The sequence below is a fragment of the Perognathus longimembris genome, chromosome 4 (genome assembly GCF_023159225.1).
Source record: "Perognathus longimembris pacificus isolate PPM17 chromosome 4, ASM2315922v1, whole genome shotgun sequence".
NCBI lineage: Eukaryota > Metazoa > Chordata > Mammalia > Rodentia > Heteromyidae > Perognathus > Perognathus longimembris.
Genome location: NC_063164.1, coordinates 49296919 through 49320631, shown reverse-complemented (window position 1 = coordinate 49320631; position 23713 = coordinate 49296919). Strand labels below are relative to the sequence as shown.

Below are 23713 nucleotides of genomic sequence, written 5' to 3'. Positions count from 1 at the left end.
GACTTGTATTATCAAGCAGGGCATGGCACTAAACATCTTTAAATCCAAGATTCTGGAGACCGAGGCAAGAGGATGGGGAGTTTGAGGCTAACCTGGGTTGTGCAACAAGATCCTGTCTAAAAAATAAAAATAAAAGTAATAAATCCAAGTATAGCACCACTGTGATCAGGGTGTCACAGTTTGAGGCCGGCCAAAGCAGAAAAGGTTTCAACCCATTCTCAACCAAAAACTTGGCACATTGAGGGCTGGGATGTAGCTCAGTGGCAAAGCACTTGCCTAGCAAGTGCAACATCCTAGGTTCGATCCCCGGTACCAAAAAAGAAAAGACAAAAACTTGGCACAGTGGCAGATGCTTGTAATCTAAAGCGAAGTAAGAAGCTAGAATTGGAAAGATCACAGCTTTTCCTGCCCAGGTGGGGCAGAAAAATCTGATTCTTACTTAGTGAAAGTAAGCTAGATGAGGAGGCTTGTGGCTGTGATCCCAGAAACAATAGGAAGCCTTAAGTAGGATTTTGGCTTAGGCACACATTTGAACACAATGCAAGAAGCCAAGATTCTATCTCAAAAATAACCAGTGACAAATAGGGGTTATAGGCATGGCTCAGCAGTAAAGTGTCTGCTTAGAAAGTGTAAGTATAAGGCTCTAAGTTCAAACTCATGTACTTTCCACTCCCCACAAAAAAAGGGGGGCGGGGGGGGCTGGGAATGTGGCTTAGTGGTAGTGCTTGTCTAGTATGCTCTGGGTTCAATTCCTCAGTACCACATAAACAGAAAAGACCTGGTCCTGTGACTCAAGTGGTAGAGCTAGCCTTGAACGAAAGAAGCTCAGGAACAGTGTCCAGGCCCTGAATAAGTAAATTTCCATCTGTAGCCTAGGTTTTAAGCAGAGAACTAATAGCAAATGTCTAAAAACTTGGCTAACTCACCAAGGTCTGACAGGGACATTGGAGTATGAAGAGCTTCCCTTCTAGAATGTCCCTACCTTCCATAGACTACTGGACATGTAGCAATATTAAAGGAGCCAGCATAAGCCAGGCTCATGCTTATAATCGTAGCTACTCAGGAGGTTGAGACCTGAAGATCACAGTTCAAAGCCTGTCAGGGAAGAAAAGGCCATAACCATCAGAAAACCAGAAGTGATGGTGTGGCTCAAGTGGTAGAGCGCTAGTGTTAAGCTGAGAAACTCAGTGGCAGCGCCAGGCCCAGAGCTCAAGGCCTATGGCCAACAACAACAACAAAAAAGGGAGCCAGCAAACCATCCTGGATTAATATGCCCCATGTTTGCTGATATTAGTGTCCCTTCCCCTCTGCCTGGAAAGTCTAAAGAAGTTGTTACAGGACAGTGAAAGTCCAATCAAAATTTCACCATACACTTTTGAAATAAGTTATGCTGAAGCAATGTATCTCACAGTGAATGTGTGTGTACATGTGTGTATTTCTACCCTTGACAAGTACCAATACTGCAAGAATGTATGTACTTCTTCCTTGAAAGACTGAAAATAAGATAATTGGGCCACAAAAATAATGAGTCATTCTGAGATATAAACTATTGCTAGTTCAGTTAAGGTATTATAAAGTGACAAAGACATTTTGAAATGATTTATATTTTAACCCTTAACACAAACTGCAAAAGTAGCATGGTTAAAAGCCACTTTATTCCTTTGACAAATTTTGAGCACTACTATTTGTGAAGTACTGTGCTAAGTTTAAACAGAAAAAAGCCATGAACCTTAGAAAAATTATAGCATAAGAAAGATATATAAGCCAGGCACCAGTGGTTCATGTCTGTAATCTTAGCTACCAGGAGGCTGCGAGCTGAGGATCATGGTTCGAAGCTAGCCTGGGCAGGAAAGTCCATGAGACTCTTAACTCCAATTAATCACCAAAAAGCCACTACTTTGAGCTGCTAGAACACTAACCTTTAGCAAAAAAATCTCAGAGCAGTACTCAGGCTCTTAGTTCAAAACCCAGGATCAGCACAAAAGGGGGAAAAAAGACAGAGGCCTTTTGATGAGTGGCAGGAGGTGGAGAAAGGGCAGAGCCACAGAGATGGAGACAGAGCAATACCAAGTGTGAAGCCTTCCCAACACTATCTGTAAGTTAATAACTGATAGGTATCACAGGCAAGGGAAGAAGGATAGACGAATGAACAATACTAAGGCTTGGGGCTGGAACATACTTCCAAAGTGTTGATAGGGAATCCAGTTAAGAGATTTGTAGCCTACAAAAGTACAGGGCTAGAGATAGAGATGGAAGCCATTCACCCAGTATTTACTGTTGAAACCTAAAAACTTCTAAGAAAAAAACAAAAAACAGTTCTTAAAGAGTACTAACACTGCTGGGAGAGCAAATAGAAACAGAGGACTGATGAAAGGGAGGAAAGAGTGGCAGAAAATAGCATTTTGAAAGGTAAGAGAAAGAATTTTGAGACACTATCAAACAGTACAGAAAGAACAAACAAGAGAACTAGGAGAAGGCACTGGATATGACTACTAATTGACCATGTGCACTTCTAGCTGAACAGAAGCGAAACATAAAGTGAAATTAGGGCAATATGCTCTCCTTGACCAAACTTTAGACAGGTTCTTCCATGTCTTCTTCTCAAGTAGGCCTCATCCATGGCCCTCGTCCTTTTTGTAGCCCAATCTTAGCAAAAAAAAACCTGCTAAACCCACTAAATCCCTCCACCTTTAATAACTGATCATTCTTGATATCTGATCATCCCATTCTCCCCTCCACAGGAATTCTATAGGTCAGGTTATCAAGAATTTCCAGAAGTGGTGCCATGGCTCAAATGATACAGCCTTCAGCACAAAAGCAAAGGGACAGCATGTAGGCCCTGAGTTCAAGCCCAACAGATAGTACCAATAAAGGAAAAGAGAGAGAGAGAGAGAGAGAGAGAGAGAGAGAGAGAGAGAGAGAGAGAGAGAGAGAGAATTGTAATATCTGCTAGATGCTGGTGGTTTATACCTATACTCCTAGCTACTCAGGAGACTGAGATCTGAGGATTGTGGCTTGAAGCGAGGCCTGGCAGAAAAGTCTCCTTGAGACTCTTATCTCCAATTTTAACCACTCAAAATCCAGAAGTGGAGCTATGAATCAAAGTGGTAGAACACTAGCCTTGAGCAAAAGAGCATAGGGATAGAGCTCAGGTCCTGAGTTCAAGCCCCACAACTGCAAAAGAAAATTTTCCTTGGTGTGAGCACACACGTGCATGCACGCACACACATACACACTACTCTTGATATATCCTCGTAATATTGTCTACTTTCCCAAGCCTGCTTGGTAATTATACACGTCAGAGTTGAGCTTAATATCTCTATTACATTAGCACTGATGCTTATCATAGTCATTTTACATAAGTATTCCCATCTTAACAAGTGTCAATTTTTTTTCTCTTTTCACTAGGGAAGAATGACAGCATATATAATTATGAGAAAACACTGCTCTGTGGCACTAAAGTTGGGAAGAAGGTCAAAGGATCAGCAGCTGTACAGTGCTAGAGGGTCCTTTCAAAAACCCTTTGATTATGAGAGGTACTAATGATTCATAATGGTGCTCACAAGGGTGCCAAAGTTGAAGGAAGGTTTTATCACACAGAATGGCAAAACATAGCTCTAATCAGAAAGAAACAACTTAGGGTTAGAGGAAGAAATTAATGAAACAAGGCAGAGAAAAATGAATTCCCACTATCATTGTTTTCCATCTTTTTGCACTGTACCTTTTTCTAGGTCAGTTCAGTCTTCCTAGAAGACAAGCATACAAAAACAAAAGTCTTCTTTAGCACATATAAAGATATATTTAAATGGCTGCATATATATGTATATCTTCCTCTAATAACCATATAAAACTAATGGGAATATTCATCCAACACACATATTTACTATTCCAAAACATTACGCTGTTTTTATTTTCAGACCTCTAAAAGGTTAAACTAGCCATTTTTATACTGAATTCCTATTGAATTTGATTATGTTCCCTACAGTGAGGGTAAAACATGAACAAACCAAGTTAATTTATGTACAATTTCTTTGTGCTACTGAAATGAAAATGAACAATAGCTTAATGAAGTGGAATTTGTTATCTAATTATGGCAAATAATTTACAAACATCTGCTGGTTGTTAGTAATATTATAGTTAAACCTCAAAGAATTATGTTCCCAGAGAGACTTCCTTTTATTCAAGCCTGTGTGTTTGCAGTTGAAAAATCCACTATAGAGGATGGAGTCAAGGAATGACAGAATGGAATATGTAGTAAACGTTTTAAAACAACAAAAAGCTGGGTGAAACAGGGCACTAGCGGCTCACACCCGTAATCCTAGCTATTCAGGAGGCTGAGATCTGAGGATCAAGGTTCAAAGCTGGCCCAGGCAGGAAAGTCAGTGAGTTTCTTATCTCCAATGAACTTCCAAAAACTTGAAAAGTGGAACTATGGCTCAAGTGGTAGAGTGCTAGCCTTGAGCAAAAAAGGCAAAAGGGTAGCACTCTGGCCCTGAGTTCAAGCCCCAGGACCAGCACAGAAACAACAAAAAATAAAAGATATAGATATAGAGAGATAGAAAATATATTTGAGCCCTACAATTAAATCCACAATTTAAGAGTTATAGCTTCTTCTTAGTAAACATAATTCATCCAAATATTTATTAAGTAGATGGTATGCCTCAGACTCTGGTTGTTAAAAATAAAGAGGTTCATGGCTTTTCCACTAGGGAACATGACTTGGTAGAGGAGACAGGAGTTTAAACCAACCATTATATTACAACAGATAAATGCTAGGGCAGAGGAGTATAAGGGCACCACAGATAGAGAAAAAGGAAGACTTCTTAGAAGAACTAGCTATTCATGCCAATTGTAAAAGACGTACCGAAGCAAGGAGGGACAAAAAAGAGATAGGGCAATGATGGTACCAAAGTATACAGAGCCAATTCAAGTAGTTCAGTGTAGCTAAAACACAGTCTCTCAGGGGTGGAGTGGAGATGAGGCCAGACAAGTAGGTAAGCAAGAGGCCTTTTTATACAGCTGACATGCAAACTAGGTAAGATTAACTTACCCTGACTGGTAATAGAAAACCACTGGAGTATTTAAAATAGAAAAATGAACTACGAAACTAATTTCAAAGGCAGATTTAATGTAAGAGTAAAGTAATAGGAGGAAAAAAGATAACAAAGTAAAAGTTTAAATGGTTCATGGGTTATGGCTATAGAAATGATCATCCATTTTTATGTGGTTATTTGTTGTTGCTTCATTTATTCACTAAACAGACTTGGATTGTGTCCCACTATGTATTAGACATGGAGTTTACATCCTTGATGTACTTATGTGCCAAGAGAGAAGGGACTTTATCTGATTACAGTCTTGATAACTTTACATAGAAGAAATGATCATTACATGTTGGCCAGTGTATTTTTTACATTTTCTGAGTGCAATGGAAGTGTCACAGTGGCCTGCCCTATTAGAGAAGTCCATCTGATCTCTGCTGTAAATACCCTGAACCAGGTCAAGTCTCCAGCACAGCACTCTCAAACACATCTTCAGCCAGACATGTAAGGAAAAATATTACAGAACGCTTTTTCAAGAGCCAACAGGCTTTCTAAACAAAGTGAGAGAAGCAGAGTTGTAGCTTAGTGATAGAGCGCTTGCTTAGCATGTTTGAGGTTCGAGGTATGATGCCCAGAACCTCAAAAAAGAAACAAATGGATTGATCTTTGTTCATAATTGTAGAAGTAATAATACTGTCACCAATATTGGTGACAATAGTTTATGTATCTTCAATACCATGATCTTCATATACATGATTACATTGATTTCTGCACAAATAATAGTCCCTACTTACATGAAGAACTTACATATAAAGAACAGTCCCCTACATATAAGGAAATTGAGAGACTATACAGTTGATACTTAGCAGAGAAAGGTTAAACATTCCTCTCTTACTTTAAAATCCAACTATATACTGCATGCTATAGAAGGATCATCATCGATGAGGACTATCTCACTCAGTGAAATCGAAAGAATTTACCATGATTTACAGGCCTGTAACTGATCTGGGTCCTCTCTCCCAGCTGCCTCTGTCCTCACCTGTTAGTTACCACAGCCATACTTTTCACCCTGCTTTATTTTTCTTCATAGCACTTGCCACACAATATATACATTTTTATTGTCTGTCTTTCTCTCATCTTGAAAGCAGAGAACAATCTATCCCTGGCACATATTAGAGACACAAGAAAATTCAACAAATAGATGACAGCAAATGATAAAACAGAAATATTCAAAGCTGTTAAGTGAGATATTAGAAAATAACACTTCTCTGTGTCTGCTTCCTCCTCTCACTTACTGGTATCCTCTATCTTTCCCTCATTCCTACAAACATCTCATAACAATGTCTCACCCTCTCAAGGAAACTTCTGCCACTTTATTTTCTCTGGTAGTGCAATTCCCTCAAACAAAATGTTTGTCTAGGCCTTGTCACTTTAAAAAATCTCCAACCCATGAGTTAAAATACTTCTTCAAGGCTTTATGAAGATTAGTATCTATATCCAATATGGTAATTCCTCATTCTTTACACTACATGTTATAAAACTCTTTTACCATGAAAGGTCCACAAAGGCAAGTATTTCAGTCCAGCATACCTCTCAATGGGCAGCTACAGCACTTACCTGTTAGTCCCAGCACAAGCTACTCCAAATCCCAAAATCATCTCTATAGATATAATTTCAGAGCCAATAAGAAGCTAGACCATAACAACAAAGTTCTACATAAAAGCCACAGAACAGAATATTCTGTGTGGGCTGAAAATATATGCTAATGGAAGATTTGGGAAACGCAGGAAGGTTAGCAGTTTAATGAGCCTAGAGGATGCACTCAGTAGAGGTGTTTCCTGGGCTATGTTTTTTTTTTTTGTCTTCCCTCCGATAATGAACTATATGTAGTCCAAAGAAACTGAAAGGTAAAACAGCAGAGTGGAAAGAGAAAGGAACAACTTTTAGTGCAGCTAGATAAAAACAATGAGGTGGCCCCATGCCACGCCACTTAGTAGCTGGCAACAGGCCTAGACTGACTCATCTTCCTCCTACCACAAATTACTAAATTGTCATTAGTAATTCTTTACAAGTGCTTACTTTCCTCAAACTAAACCCATTCAAAATAAGCAAGAGCAGTTTACTTTTCAATTTTCAGAAGCATGAAAAACTCTAAAGACTCCTGGGATATAAAGCCATTCAACTAAAAATAACTTGTTCTTTTTTATGTTTTGTTTTGGCCAGTCCTGGTCCTTCAACTCAGGTCCTGAGCACTGCCCCTGGCTTCTTTTGCTCAAGGCTAGCTAGCACTCTGCCACTTGAGCCACAGCACCATTTCTGGCCGTTTTCTATATATGTGGTACTAGGGAATCGAACCCAGGGCTTCGTGTATACGAGGCAAGTACTCTTGCCACTAGGCCATATTCCCAGCCAACTTGTTCTTTTTTAACAGTTTAAGAGAAGTAAATTACTTAAACTGCTCTTGTTGTTGTTGTTGCATTAGCTCAGGTAGCTTTTTACCAATTACAGTTTAACTGAGATACTTCATATACTGCAAAATTTACCCTTGCAAAGTATTCAAGGGCATGGAGTTATAGAGGTATACCAAGTATAGGTATAGTTATAGAGGTATAGCAAGTACAGGCCCTGTGTCAAACCTCAGGACCACAAAAATATAATAATAATAATAAAGGAATGAATGAAATCTATTGTGTATAGTGCAGTAGCTGCACAAAGTATTCACTTTTATTAAAAAGGGGTTAAGTTAAGAATTAAACTTTAACTGTCCAATGACTTTTTATTCAACATGATATTTAGTGTAAACTATGGTCAAACTATCCTATTTTCTTAGTTTCCTCCTATTTTATTTTTAAGGATAGTAACAATAAAATATTTTAACCAATAAAATATTTTTTAAATTGAAAATCATTTTTGAAAAAATAACTCAAAAATGGCTAGTAATTTGATTGGAAAACCAGGCTCAGAGGTTCATGCCTGTAATCCTAGCTATTCAGGAAGATGAGATCTGAGGATCAAGATTTGTAGCCAGCCTATGGGGCTCTTAACTGCAATTAACCAGCAAAAAAAAAAAAAAAAGCAGGGAGTAGAAAGTGCAAATAGTAGAAAGCCAATTTTGAGCTTTTGAAAAAGCCAAACAAGCTCTCAAGACCCTAAGTTCAAGCCCCATTACACACACACACACACACACACACACACACACACACACACACACACACAATGCTACCAGTATTTCTTTATTCATGGTACACAGATAATGACAATTAGAATTGAAACTGCTATAATTCTTTTAAACTCTTTAAATGAGGCCAGGTCTCCACACAAGACAAATTTTAAAGCTTAAATACTACATTTTTGACACTGGTTAAGAGAAGAGATGAAGGCAAGTATTTAAATAAAGATAGCGGTTTGAAGACAAATAAAAAGAAGAAACTCTGTTGTGCTTCCACTGGACCACCTCACATTCTTCAGAACAAGTAAAAAACAAAAAATATCAGCAGAGACTGGGAGATGGTAGCTTATACCTGTAATCCTCATTACTCAGGAGGCTGAGATCTGATAATCGAGGTTCAAAGGCAGTCTGCGCAGAAAAGTCCATGAGACTTTTATCTTCAATAAACTTCCAAAAGGTCAGAAGTGGAGCTGTATCTCAAATGTAGAGCACTACTCTTGAGCAAAAAAGCTAAGGGACATGCCTAGGCCCTGACTTCAAGCCCAGGAATAACAAGAAGAAAAAAGAAAAATTAGCAGAGAATGGAGCTGAGTGGATTTTTTTCTTTAAAGTTAGCTTTTGGTCAAATAAATCACATGAAAAATGTTCAACTGACTCAACTTCTTGAAAATACACTTTAATTTCAGGATAATCATATAAACAATGAGAAAAATTTCTGGCTACATCTCAAAAAAAAAAAGAAACCACAGCCATATAAATACTCCAAAGTATCTCTACAAAGATGTCAACAAGTGGGTGTGTCAGAAAGTTTCTGTGGCAGGGAGTCTGGAGAAATACAGTAAGAAAATATTAAAAGTGACTGGAAATGTGGCTTAGGGGAGAGTGCTTGCTTAGCATGCATGAAGCCCTGGGTTCGATTCCTCAGTACCACATAAACAGAAAAACTCAGAAGTGGTGCTGCGGCTCAAGTGGTATGCTAGCCTTGAGCAAAAAGAAGCTTAGGGACAGTGCCCAGGTCCTGAAGTTCAAGCCCCAGGACTGGCAAAATAAATAAATAAAAGTGATTCATGGCAAAACATTATTCAAGGTTCAGCCAATTGAGGGATCATATTGAAATCCATCTCATTCACTGGACTGGGCTATATAAACACTGCCCCATTAAGCCATGAATGATGGTAATTGCTGCTCAGGGCAGAATGCTTATTCCCCTAATTCAGCTGAGAGCTGTATTGGTATGCCCAATCAGGACACCCAGTCAGGCATACCAGCTAAAATGTTCTAAATTTGATGATATGATGATCTCAGACATCTCTATATCCCAGTAATTACTAAAGAACATGTGCTTCCCTACCAAGAAGGCTTAACACAGGCTCCACTTAGTTATGTATCACTAAATGGTAAGGTCAGCCCCTAGGAGGTCCATGTAGATGACCCCCCCCACCCCCATTTCCTAGGTAACACAGGTACAAGGCTGAGACTTAAAGAGGTATGGAGGAGGGGGAGGGTCATCTGCACGGAACTGTCCTGGAGTCAAACCTTACACTAACTACATGGAATTGAGGAGTGAGCAAGCAAATTGGGTGCATTTGATATAGTTTTGGAAAGACTATGGAACATCACCAAGATTCAAGCACTAGACAGAAGTCTGCTGGATAAATGAATAAAATGGGAGGGGTCTGAGTAATATCTGCCTAACTTATGAGATAGGAGGATTTAAAAACTACCTGAAGGGCTTGGAATATGGCCTAGTGGCAAGAGTGCTTGCCTCGCATACATGAAGCCCTGGGTTCAATTCGCCAGCACCACATATACAGAAAACGTTCGGAAGTGGTGCTCTGGCTCAAGATGTAGAGTGCTAGCCTTGAGCAAAAAGAAGCCAGGACAGTGCTCAGGCTCTGAGTCCAAGGCCCAGGACTGGAAAAAAAAAAAAAAAAAAAAAAAGTTAAAAAAAACACACAAAACAACTACCTGAAGGTTCATTCTGAGACATTGGTAGAAAAAAAAAAAGTAGAGAAAAATGGTTACAAATTCCTGATGCACATTTTCAATATCCAAATGTGACCATAAAAATCATAAAAGACTGAGGTCTGGTTTTTCAATCACAGGAAAAAAAATATTTGCATTAAAAATATTATTTAAGCAGCAAAAGACCTAGAATAGCCAAAGCAATTCTAGGCAAAAAAAGCAGTGCAGGAGGTATCACAATACCAGACTTCAAGCTCTACTATAGAGCCATCATAACTAAAACAGCCTGGTATTGGTATAAAAACAGACCTGAAGACCAGTAGAATAGAATTGAAGACCCAGAAATAAAACCGTACTCTTACAGACAGCTGATATTCGACAAAGGAGCTAAAGACATACAATGGAATAAACATAGCCTCTTCAACTACTGGTGCTGGAGAACTGGGCAGAAAACTCAAAGTAGACCCAAGCCTATCACCATGCACCAAAATCAACTCAAAATGGATCAAGGACCTCAATATAAGGCCTGAAACTACTGAAGGACAGAGTAGGAAAGACGCTAGAACTTATAGGCACAGGAAGGAACTTCCTGAATATAATCCCAGGGGCACTACAAATAGGGGAGAGACTCGACAAATGGAACTACTACAAATTAAAAAGTTTCTGCACAGCTAAGGACACAGCCACCAAACTAGAAAGACAGCCAACCATATGGGAAAGGATCTTTACCAGCATAGCAACAGACAAAGGCCTAATATCTGTCATCTACAGAGAACTCAAAAAACTAAGCCCCTCCAAGCCCAATAAACCTATTAGGAAATGGGCAAAGGAGCTAAAGAGAGACTTCACAAGAGAAGAAATAAAAATGGCAAAGAAACATATGAGGAAATGTTCAACATCCCTGGCAGTAAAGGAAATGCAAATAAAAACAACCCTGAGATACCACCTGACTCCAGTTAGAATGGCCTATACTCTGAACTCAGGCAACAACAAATGCTGGAGGGGGTGCGGGGAAAGAGGAACCCTTCTCCATTGTTGGCGGGAGTGCAAATTAGTACAACCACTTTGGAGAACAGTATGGAGGTTTCTCAAAAAACTCAACATAGACCTACCCTAAGACCCAGCCATACCACTCCTAGGCATCTATCTTGAACAACAAGTCCCAAGATATCAAAAAGACATCTGCACTTCCATGTTTATCACTGCACAATTCACAATAGCCAAAAAATGGAAACAACCTAGATGCCCCTCCACATATGAGTGGATCCAAAACATATGGTACCTATACACAATGGAATACTACATAGCGATTAGAAATGGTGAAATATTGGGGCTGGGGATATAGCCTAGTGGCAAGAGTGCCTGCCTCGGATACACGAGGCCCTAGGTTCAATTCCCCAGCACCACATATACAGAAAATGGCCAGAAGCGGCGCTGTGGCTCAAGTGGCAGAGTGCTAGCCTTGAGCGGGAAGAAGCCAGGGACAGTGCTCAGGCCCTGAGTCCAAGGCCCAGGACTGGCCAAAAAAAAAAAAAAAGAAATGGTGAAATATTGGTATTCACAGGGAAATGGTCACAACTTGAACAAATAATGTTGAGCGAGACAAGCCTAGAACACAGAAAACAAAGGGGCATGATCTCCCTGATATATGACTGTTAAGGTGGGGGGAGGGGGAGACAGTAGAGACCAGGTCTGTGAAACCAAAAACTTCTTATCAAATGGTATTTCCCACAGGTTTGGGTCAGCGACCCTACACTTTATAACTAAAACCAAACAACTACTCAACATATAAAGGTCAAAAATTGACCTCTCAGTGGATCACAATAGCTCAAAAGCTATGTATGTACGTTCATATAAGACTATTGTCGACATATTGTCTATTTTCGACATTACATTTAAAGCCCTAGGCGAATTTTCTTCGGCGTAGGCCACGTGGCTATTGTATATGTTCTTGGTACATTGTATATTGTATATATGTCTACCGACCTAGGGAAGGGAAAGAAAAACAGGATGTAAGATATCACAAGTAATGTACACACTGCCCTACTATGTAATTGTACCCTTTTTGCACAACACCTTGTCAAAAAAAACTTTTCTTTAATTAATAAGTAAATTACAAAAAAATAAATTAAAAAAATATTATTTAAGGCGTAGTGCTCGTAGCTCATGCCTATAATCCTAGCTACTCAAAAGGCTGAAATCTGAGGATAGCAGTTCAAAGCCAGCCCAGGCAGGAAAGATAGTGAGACTCTCATTTCCACTAGAAAACCAGAAGTGGCACTATGGGTCAAGTGGTAGAGCACCAGCCTTGAGCGGAAGAGCTCAGGAATAAGCACCTAGGCCCAGAGTTCAAACCCTATGACCATAAAAAGCTGTAGCTCACATGGAAGAGCACTAGTCTTGAGCAAAAGAAGCTCAGGAACAGTGTCCAGGCCCTGAGTTCAATCCCTAAAACCAGCACTAAAATAAATAGATAACCAAACAAAGTTAATTTTCACTTTCTTTCTTTTAATGTACAGAGGGGTTACAGTTACATATGTAAGGCACAGTTACATACGTAAGGCAGTGAGTACATTTCTTACCAGTTTTTAGCTCCTCCATTTTTCTCTCACCTTCCCTCCTCCCCCAGTTCCCTCCCCACCCTCCCCTAAGATGTACAGTTGGTTTACAGGAGCTTGTCTTGTAAGTATTGCTGTTGTACTGGTTCGCCTTTTTGTACATTTATAAAATGCTTGAATGGAAATATAAAACACAAAACAAGGGATAAACTATACTTCTTTGCAGGCTGAAACTAACACACACAAGCAAGGTACACAAGATAACTAGGCAGTTATTCTGGGTGCAAACTGTTGGTCTCTGACTTGATGACTGACAAACCATGTTCATCTAATCTGCTTTCTGTCTCCACCTTCTTGTCACCATCTAACAGAGTTTTATCAACTCATTGCTCCTCAATTCTTAGTTGGTCATTAAGAGTAAATATATGGGCTGGGGATATAGCCTAGTGGCAAGAGTGCCTGCCTTGGATACACGAGGCCCTAGGTTCGATTCCCCAGCACCACATATACAGAAAACGGCCAGAAGCGGCGCTGTGGCTCAAGTGGCGGAGTGCTAGCCTTGAGCGGGAAGAAGCCAGGGACAGTGCTCAGGCCCAGAGTCCAAGGCCCAGGACTGGCCAAAAAAAAAAAAAAGAGTAAATATATGGAGATAAGACTGCGTTGAGAGCATACTTGCCTGGCATGCAGGAGTACATAAATTCAATCCCCAGCACTGTCTATTTTTTCTTGGATACTTCTATTAACATTTACAAAAAGCTATTTTGAACTGGGCAAGCTTAACTAAATCTCCTAATAGTTACCTTTAATTCAGTGACACTCAACTCTTTCAAGTGATTAAGAATCATGGAGGCAGGAGCCTTTAAAATCCCCTTCCCCAGATCTTTGGACAAAGTAATCTACATTATATGTATAATATTATTATATGTAATATATACTCATATATAATTTATATAACATATGATATATAATATATAAAGTAAAATGTATTATATATAATACATATATTATATACAATATATAACTACATATATAGTTCTTTATATATAGCTATTGTAAAGGTGATGAACATGGGTTACAGTTGCATAAGTCAGGTAATGAGTACCTTTCCTTTTGAACTGTGTCACCCCTTTCCTCTTTCCCAGTTTCTCCCTTCTGTCCGCACCCCCAAGTTTTATAGTTCATTTTCAACATAGTGTCTAGGTAATTATCACTGCTGATTTTGTTCACTTTGTCCCACCCTATCTGTATCCCCCTTCCCCTCCCTTAAACAGATAAACTTACAACCAAGACAAAGGTAAACAAAAACTGCAACAAAGAGAAAAAAAACCCTCATTTCCATTTCTTTCAGTTCATTTCGATAAATATTAATGATATACACACAGCTATTGTGCCTTTATGATTCTCTCCTAAGAATATCCTCGTTTGGTCTTCTACATTTTGTAAGAAATCCAGATAAGTAGTCTATAGCCACAAAACTGCTGTTACTCTAACACCACTTTCAAAACTGGCTTCTCTTCACAAGGACCCTTTGCTTTGCAACACAAAATGTTCACATTGAAAGGAAGTGAATTTTGTTTCCCCCAAGCGGACTTTAAAATCTTAAAGACACTTTACTCTGACAGGTGGGAGATATTTCTTACACTTTCTTCTAGAGGTGAAAGACCCCTAGATAAAGACTTGGGTAAAACTTACACCAGTAGGTAAAGGCTTACAATTTTGGAATCCTTTTAAGAGAATCTTAATTCCCTCCAATTTATCTCTTTTGACTCACCAGAAATGTCAATATTCTGAATGCTAGATTTAAAGTTTACTTTTGAAAGTCTTCAGAGTTCAGAATATCTCTTTAGGAAGGAAAATGAATTTAGTCTAATTGTTTTGGGAGAAACCTACTTCTGAAAATCTGCTAAGATTTTCTAAGATTAACTACAATAGTTGCTAATTCGTTACAACAAACTGTTTAAAAGAAAGTATGGACTGAGTAGAGCCTTCTATCATTTTTAACTTTCCATACAAAAGTCCACATTCAAGGAAAGAAACCATTTCTACTAAATAATGGAGATTAGATACCACGTACTGGAAAACAGAGAGATAGGAGAAAGAAGAAATAGAAAGAACTCTGACTCCAGCCACTTAATTCACTTAGAGTATTTACAATGAAAAGAATTTAAGGTATGTGGTCCCTCTAATGTGCCTCATCAAATAACATGATTAAAACTTAACTGGAAACATGATAGTCTGAATAACTTTTCTAAAGTTGTCCTGAGAGCATTGCACCCTGATTATGGAAAAGCTGAACAGTGGGAGCATATAAATTTTCACATACTAAATTTTCCTGATGTGAAGTTCCTATGTACCAATAAATTGCTTTTGTAAAAGGGAAAGTAGCTTTTCAGTCCCTCAGCCGGCACACTGCCATTGGAAATCAGAGAGCAGGGGGACCTTCAAGTCCTAACCACTGAAACAATAGTGCTGCAGGAATGCCCTATCTTTCCTAGTGAATGCTCACAAATACGCTCGGATTAGTTATCTTCCAGTAGCCAACTTTCTTCTGTCTGCTCTCATTCGCTAGAGTACACATCTCCAATTTTAACCAATATTAAACTCTCCAATTATTTTCAATGGAATATACATAATTCAAAAAAAAAATCTCCCATCAATCCAACAGGAAGCAACACCAGCACTTGGGTTATTTTAGAGAAGCTGGAGATGCTAAGACATCTTGCTGCATATAAAACTTTGCAGTCTCTTTATTTCCCGACTAGGGAAAGGGAGGCTTGGACACAACTAGCCAACTTCACTCTCAAGTTGAGAATCACTGTGCGTGTACAAAGCACCCAGCACCTCCTCTCACACCCAGCCCTGAATCGGTCAGGGGAGCACACGCCCATCGGCCCTGGCTGGAGAGGAAACAATGGAAGCGGCGCGAGGGAGGCAGCCCCGCGCTCCGGGCACCCCGACCCCGCGGCGCGGGCCGCGCCCCTCTCTGGGCGCCGGGTCCCTGTGGCTTGGCCCCACGGGCGCGGCCCACCTGCGGAGGCGCGAGGCGGGGCGGGGTCGGCGGCACTTACCGAACAGGGTTAGGGCCATGGTAGCGGCGCTCAGGCGGCCAGCCGCGGCTCGCGCTCCTCCCGGCGGCCAGGGATCACCGCACCGGCCCGGGAGCGCTCGCTCCTCGGAGGGGCGTGGTGCGAGGAGGCTGCAGGCCGGGACGCGGGCAGCCGCTGCAAGAAAAAGTTGTGCAGGCGTTATTGTGGGGCGCGCCGTCCGCGGGGAGCCCGCTAGCCCTTGGTGAGCCGGCACTTGTCGCGGCCACCTGGCCACTGCGCGGGAGGGCGGGAGTGGGCGCGCGCGCGGGCGGCGGTACCTGTGGGGCGGGAGGCTCGGCTGAAGAGAGGCGGTGCCGCAGTGGCGGTGACGGCGACGGCGGGGAGCAGAGCAGCCCGGCACAGCCCCCCGGCGGGGCGCGCTCACTCCGCATCCCGCGGCCTCGCGGACGCCATCTTGCGAGAGCGTCGCCGGCGAGCTCTGCCGCTTCGCCTCCTCCCGCCAGGCCCCTCGGGCGGCGCGACCCGGTGCGTTCCCATGGCAACGGGGGCGCGCGAGCGCGCGCTCCTTCCCGGCGCCCGGGTTCCCTGCACTGCGCGCTCGCCCACCCGGAGTTGCAGGCGGCCTGGGCGAAGGCAGCTAGCTGCCGGGGGGCTGGGGCGGGGCGGGTAGTAGCGGGGTGTGTTTTCCCTGAAATTCCAGGGTTTTGTTGTTATTTCGTGAATGAGACGTGACGGGGCACGGAGAGGAGGAAAGCTGAGCCGCCACGCGGAAGCTGCAGAGTCACCCGAGGATGCTCCGCGAGTACCGGCAGCCCGGCAGGGTCGCCTGGGGCCGGGATCGTGGGCGGACGCCTCCTCCATGCGCCTGCGGGGTGAACGCGCGGGAACCATGACCCCTGGCCGCGGACTCTGGAAGGGAGCCCGGGGCGAACCGAGGGACTGGCTGGAGCTTTCCTCCCCTTTCGTAAGGAGGAGCCCGCAGTAGTTCTGACCAGATTGCCGTACACTGGGAAACTGTAAAGGGTAGCTGTAAAAAGCGACCCTTTAGGGATCGCCTAAAATACTGGGTCACAAGGCAAATGCTAAGCCTTGTGTTCTCCCTTTTACATTATACTTCTTGGATTTTTGTCTCAGGAAAAAAATCAGCATTCCTCCCTGCTAGGCGCTTCCCTACCACAAAAGACTGTTCCCATGAGCTTTCGCTATTTATCTGCTAATCACTAGCAACATCCTCCTTTCTGATGTTTTCTCCTCACCTTTGTCTTTGCTTGAATTAATGAGGAGTCATATAACACCTAGAGATTATCAGCCAGAAGAGGTTCTTGAAAAGCTAAGCTGCGATGCCGTGTTCACTTGAATGTATTCAAAAACTCAGTATTCTCCAGTTGCTATATCTTTTCCTTTCTCTTGTTTCTCTGTTTAAGGTTTGATACTATTTTGGTATCCAATCATCTGCATTTCTTTTTGGTTTTCATTTCTTCCATACATCTTTTCCTCTTAGTTCATAGTTCATTCTCTAGTGTTATTTTCCTCTTTTCTCCATTTTGTAAACTAATTTTTGAAATTAAATAAATACCTATTGGCTGTATCTCAGGCATCAAATCTCTATAAAAATTCTAATTACTTAAAATAGAGCCATGGTTAATTTGTCATCATTATTTCATAGCAAATCAGAAGGGGAAAAAAAGCAAAGCTGGTGGGGAGGGAGCACGCCTTTTGTTTCAAGTCAGTTAATTCTACAAGAAAGAAATAGTGAGAGAACTCTGCAGGAGTGAGCAAATATTTAAGATGCTATAAGCCTGAAATTTTCTAATATAAAACGACATTTCTGTAGTCACAGATACAAAAATAGATCCTGAAATCTTTAGAATTTAAATATTTAATGAATAAAGGGACTATATTTTAAGCAACATTTTTGCTCATGAAAAGCACACCCAGCTCATGAAGATAAATGAAAAGTCAAGAAAGCTCTGTGGGACAGATTTTATAGCCCTGTAAAGATTGAGCAGAACCATTCTGAAACCAAATAAATCAGAAACTAGAGACTCCATTTACTGTCTCACCAGTTGTCTTCAACCTTTTTGGGAGGACCTACTTTCTCCTTGAGTCTCTAATAAATATACAAGCGCACATCAAAAAAAAATTCACAAAATTTCAGGACTATTTAGCAACCCTACATTAGCCTCTAGCTATCCTTTGTAATCTCAGAATGTTTTGCCTTTATACTTTAAAAAAGGGGGAAAATATTTGTTACATAGAACCACGGAATTTTGTACAAGAAAAGACTTAGACTCCCTTAATTTACAGGTAAAAACAAACAGCAGCCCTTGGTTAAAGATTTTCCCCAGATCCATGCACCGCCTTAGGGGCAAAACTCACTGTAAAATCTGAGGCTTCTGCTATTCTTTGAGACCCTCTCCACCGTCCACCCCCCACCAATCTAGAGCTTGCATGGTTTGAATTTAAAAGGAAAAATCTGCTTAGTATTAGAAGCAGAGTAACATGGGGGGGGGGGAGGGATATTTTGTCCTTAGTTGGTATGTACGTTTAGGTTCTTTAAGTATTTGGGAGGTTGCATCTTGTTCCACAGCTCTTCTACACAGCTGTATGTCCATCCAGGCTAAGAAAGGAAAAGTGCTCTTCTCTTTGTTTAGCCCTTTTCAAAAGGTGCCAGAACACCCAGGTTTAGATGCTACCACTCAGTGTGATAGGAATTCACTCTGTCCCTTGGGGAGTTGTCCTGGAGTGGGGGGTGGGAATTAAAGAGAAATTAACTGTCTTGTGCCCAGACTGATCCCTCCTCCCACATTGCACAGCCAAGGTTTGGTTATTAGACCCACTCTTCACTCTTTAATAATTGTGGACAAGCTAAATGCTAATTCATGATAGACTCAGATAAGAGTCTAGTGGGGACTCCCTACGCCCACCACACTGGTGGGGGAAATGACTGGGAAAGAGAGAGAGAGAGAGAGAGAGAGAGAGTGCTATTTTTAGGGTACTGGGTACTACTGATACTCTTTGGAACAATACAGTATGAACATTGCTATGCGTCTTTTCAAAGCTCCTAAAAGATCTTTTCAAAGCTTTCCCTAAGTGACGCCTTTCCATTGACATCTAAATGGTTTGATGCTCTAACAAAATGCTTTCAGTACTTGATCAAAGTGCTCTGCCTTGAAAATGGTATTGATGTTTTTAACAGTGTTCCATCCAAGAGGGTGCTTCTTTACTCACTTAGCTGGAAATATAGCCATAGCCTTTGGACTACAGATTCAATGAAAGGAAGGGCGTTAACTACTTAGAGGTGATTATTATGGGTGGTGACCTCAGTTGTTTATAAAAATGGTTGAAAGATGAATTGGCTTCATAACAGTTATATTTTCATTCAAGGATTTAACTTTGTACTTAACAGTAAAGTAGTTTAAAATGCTTGCTTTGTTAAGCCAATATTTCAGTCTTTCTGGTTCTTATTTTCCTCCCTCATAAAATGAAAGGTTGGAAGTAGGTTATCTCTAATTCACCTTTTAGGTTTATCTACCATTGTGATATTCAAAAATCCTTAACTGGATTATGGATAAAACAAGATGTGTTTATTGGAATCTCCAATATAGTTAAAGTACTATTATATATATATATATATAAAGTTCATAAGTAACCAAGGTAATAAAGAAGTGATATTTCATTAAAGCATTCATATTGTATTGACATCTGTAGTATGTTTAACTAATAATACTACATTTATTGTATAGAGAGGAACCCTTTTCAGGCTTAACAGCATTAAAGTAAATTTCTGCAGTGAATAATCCCATTTAAAATTTACTAAAATGGTCCTTTATTTTTATTTAAATTTTGTTGTCTAAATAAAACTCAATCCTTTAAGATTGTTTTCTACATCTTCAACTAAAGACCTTAAAGAATGTCTTAGATTTCCTTTTCATTACTATTTTAGCTTCACTCCCCTTGGTAAACATTGATTTGTTCCTCAGTTTTCACTGAAGCAGAAATTAACAAGGCAGTTTCTGCCTCACAATAACAAGTTAAAATTATAGCACTTTATCATGTCAACAGAGCTTTAAACACTAGAAATACCAGTGGTATTATTACAGTTCCCAAAATAGTGCAGAAGTTTACTGTGGAAGAAAAAATATTACAATGTATTTCTGCTAACGTTACAGGAACATTTTCTATTCCCCAGTCATACTGATGAAGAGTAAAATTATACATTTAAATATTAGCAACATGTGACATTCTCACTATCCTGTTTATGGTATCAGTGGAAATATTTGTTTTTATTATGTGAATTTGTTTAGTGAAATCCATCTGTTTATAATAATGTTTTCCTTAAACATTTAATTTAAGTGAATTTTTCCCCTCCCATCTATCTCAGACTTTGAAAAGAACACATTGCCTGATATTTGTATATTTCCAGGAACTATAATTAGCACTTTCACAGGACAAGGCCATGTGTGTACAAGTAACTAAGACATTAATTCTCTTGTGCATAACGATTCAGACCATAAATCTGTTTGGGGGAAAAAAATAATTATGTTATAAACTGTAAAATTGGTCATTAAATAACTTAAATAATTTAATGTTTAGGGGACTTAATTGTATTACATTGACCACTAGAGGAAGCCTAAATTATATTCATTAGAATAATAGCATATCAGAAATTATGTAAAACTGAATTTGAGAAATATGTAAGAAACCTTAAGAATTGAAGACTCAGTTTCCCAGTGCTTGCTTATAAACACTATGGCTAGACCCACCAAAATTATCCTAAATGGGGCAGGGACTTCCATTGCATATTACAGAGGCAAGTACTAGTCTTTTAAATATATTCACTTTCACACTAAATAGAAACTGAGTAGAAGGTGGGGGAATGAATGGGGGAGAAAATTGAATTTAAAATCACAATAAAAAGGAGTTATCTATCTTTGGCTCAAAAATGTGTTTCTTGTTAATTACTCAGAGTGAGGAGGAAATCTTCATTCAGAAAGTGGTAAAGCCACAGGTATTACAATGAATCCGAAGCTAGGATGTTTTGAAAGCCCCAAGTCCTGTCTAAATCTTTTGCAATTATCTGCCAGTACTGGGGCTTGAACTCGGGGACTAGGTGCTGTCTTTGAGCATTTTTTGCTCAATGGCAGCACTCTACCACTTGAGCCACAGCTCCACTTCCTAAAATTTATTTTGATGTGATATCAAAATAGTCCCTGGTTCAGAGTAGGGCAGAAGGGATAGAAGGGGAGAGTGGGAAGGGGCTGGGGCAGAGGGAAGAAGGGACAGATCTACTTTTAATTTGTTTTGAAACCATATTTTTTTAATACTTATTTCTTGGCAAGGAATATAGCAAATCTTTTGGATTTTAGGCTTAAAAATCAAATTTGTTTCAAATACATATTACAAAACAGTATAATGATCATGGCTGATCTTAAGTGAGTTTTTATTCTCTGCCACAATCATATTAGAATACTTTAAGCCAGTATTTGTATTCAAGTATGTTTTTCAGAGGTTACCAGGCATATCTAATGCACAGTGCAGCTAAATGTCTATTTAACTTGAGCAGTTGGATTTCTGCCAGACTTTTTCAATGGATATAAGGGGATTTGGCTACAAATCAAATCTCCCTACCATGGCCATGGTTTATCTGGTTAACGTGGGTGTCCACAGTAAGGATGACTTATTCAAGTTCATTACATTAATATAACACATGTATTCGACAAACTCCCTTCTTCCATATTTTCTACCATTCTGGAGCAAGGGACTTTCAAATTCAAATTGACCAAATTCTCTCCCATATCTCTGGCTATATGGCATTTCTGCCACTCTCCCCAGCCCTATTTCTTACTATATAAGATGTTCTCTGGTTTCTGCATGCTTTCCTTAATCTTCAGCTTATCCAATGAGCAGTAATCTTCCACTACCAACGATCTCCATTCTAACACCACCAAAACAATGGGAAAATCTGGGTTTTCTTCTTTTTTTTTTTTTTTTTTTTTTTTTTGCCAGTCCTGGGCCTTGGACTCAGGGCCTGAGCACTGTCCCTGGCTTCTTCCTGCTCAAGGCTAGCACTCTGCCACTTGAGCCACAGCGCCGCTTCTGGCCGTTTTCTGTATATGTGGTGCTGGGGAATCGAACCTAGGGCCTCGCGTATCCGAGGCAGGCACTCTTGCCGCTAGGCTATATCCCCAGCCCCTGGGTTTTCTTCTTAATGAAAGAGTAAAAGAGAAAGAAAGATGACTCAGACAAAATTCTAATAAATGTCTTGCCCTACTTACAGTGAATACCAGGAAATATGTTAAATGTCCTATGTATATTTTTGCCTTTGAACCTCATAGATAACTTTTAGGTAGATGTTGGAATATACAATTTCTAACTCAGATCTCCACTGTCTTGCTAACTAGAACCTGCTACCTTTCTATAAACCAAGGTCTAGCTCCTGACAAGTACTTGCCATGAACATCTTCAGACATATAGGTATAATTTTCACACTGAGTATCCTTCATTACAAAAGTCAGTTCAACCCCCATAAATTAAAGTTTTGCTATACAATTTGAGTTTAGAGTTCACACTGATTTCAATTCAGTTTAAAATTTAAACCTTTAATCATTTGACAAAATATTTATTGTTGATATTTCCTAGAAGTTCAAATATATAAGATGAAATTCAAGTAATAAAGCAAATAACAAATAGTTACAAAACATCTACTATGAACTCAGTATTTTTTTTTTTTTTTTTTTTTTTTTTGGCCAGTCCTGGGGCTTAGACTCTGGGCCTGAGCACTGTCCCTGGCTTCTTTTTGCTCAAGGCTAGCACTCTGCCACTTGAGCCACAGCGCCACTTCTGGCCATTTTCTGTATATGTGGTACTGGGGAATAGAACCCAGGGCCTCATGTATATGAGGCAGGCACTCTTGCCACTAGGCCATATCCCCAGCCATGAACTCAGTATTTTTGCAAAGCATTTTGATAAAAATTTTACACATATTTTGAGCAGACTAGTTAAAATAAATACAATTGGAATAGAGCTGAATTCAAAAGATGGGGCTAGGGATGTGTAGCACAGTGATAGAATACCTTCCTAGCATGTATGAGGCCCCAAGTTCAAACTCCAGTATAAATAAATGCTGCAGGAAAGTCAACCTATAGTGCTTTCTCTCTCTCTGTTTTCCATTTGAGTTGTTACTAGTGCTTGATTTTAGGGTCTCACACTCTAATTCAAATCTTTACTCATGACTGGTACTTGAATCATGCTTCCAATCTAGCTTTGTTCTGGTTTATTGGAGATGGACTCTTGCACACTTTTCTGCCTGAACTGGCTTCTAATCAAGATGTTCCAGGTCTAGCCTCCTGAGTAGCTAGGATTACAGGTGTGAATCACTGGAACCTGGCTTTAGCCTATAGCTCTTGTCCTCTGGAAAATGGCAACTGGTGGGAGACAGCTGGCCAAACAGTGAGAGAGGAAGAGCAAGAATAGAAAGGGGTCTCTTGTTAAAGTCATCCTCGTGTGTGTGTGTGTGTGTGTGTGTGTGTGTGTGTGTGTGTGTTGCCAAGGATTGATTCCAGGGCCTGTATACATAGACAAGTGCCTCTATCACTGAGCTCCAGCCCTAGCCCAGAAAAGGCTCTTTTGAACCTGCCTGTCATCAGACCATCAGTGTCACTAGAATGCCCAGAAATTATAAGATGTCAAAAATAATAGATTCTTTAGCCCATGAGTGACAGAATGAAATGTGTTTGTTTCAGAAGTAAGATTTTAAATGGCCATTTTAAGTAAAACAAACAACTTCCTGTCAAGTGCTTGTTGTGCCCCAGAGTGCCTTCATTCATACTCTTTCCTTTCTGAACCAGACTTACTCTGTCTGATTCCAGGGCTTTAAGAATGATTAAATGCTGGCTACCTTCAGGCTGTGAAGGGAAGCGCGCTGTCTTAGGG

General features: G+C 40.3%; 1 protein-coding gene across 1 annotated transcript in view; it reads right to left on the bottom strand.

Moving 5' to 3' along the window:
• Chn1 (chimerin 1) overlaps window positions 1–16180 on the bottom strand; it is a 159155-nt gene extending 142975 nt beyond the window's left edge. Inside the window, exons 1-2 of the mRNA XM_048345212.1 lie at window positions 16096–16180; window positions 15800–15952 (exon numbers count right to left, since the gene is read on the bottom strand). Of these exons, the coding sequence (XP_048201169.1) occupies window positions 15800–15818 (19 nt within the window). The 5' untranslated portion in view covers window positions 15819–15952; window positions 16096–16180. The remainder of the gene's footprint in view (window positions 1–15799; window positions 15953–16095) is intronic.
• Window positions 16181–23713: the final 7533 nt, after the last annotated feature.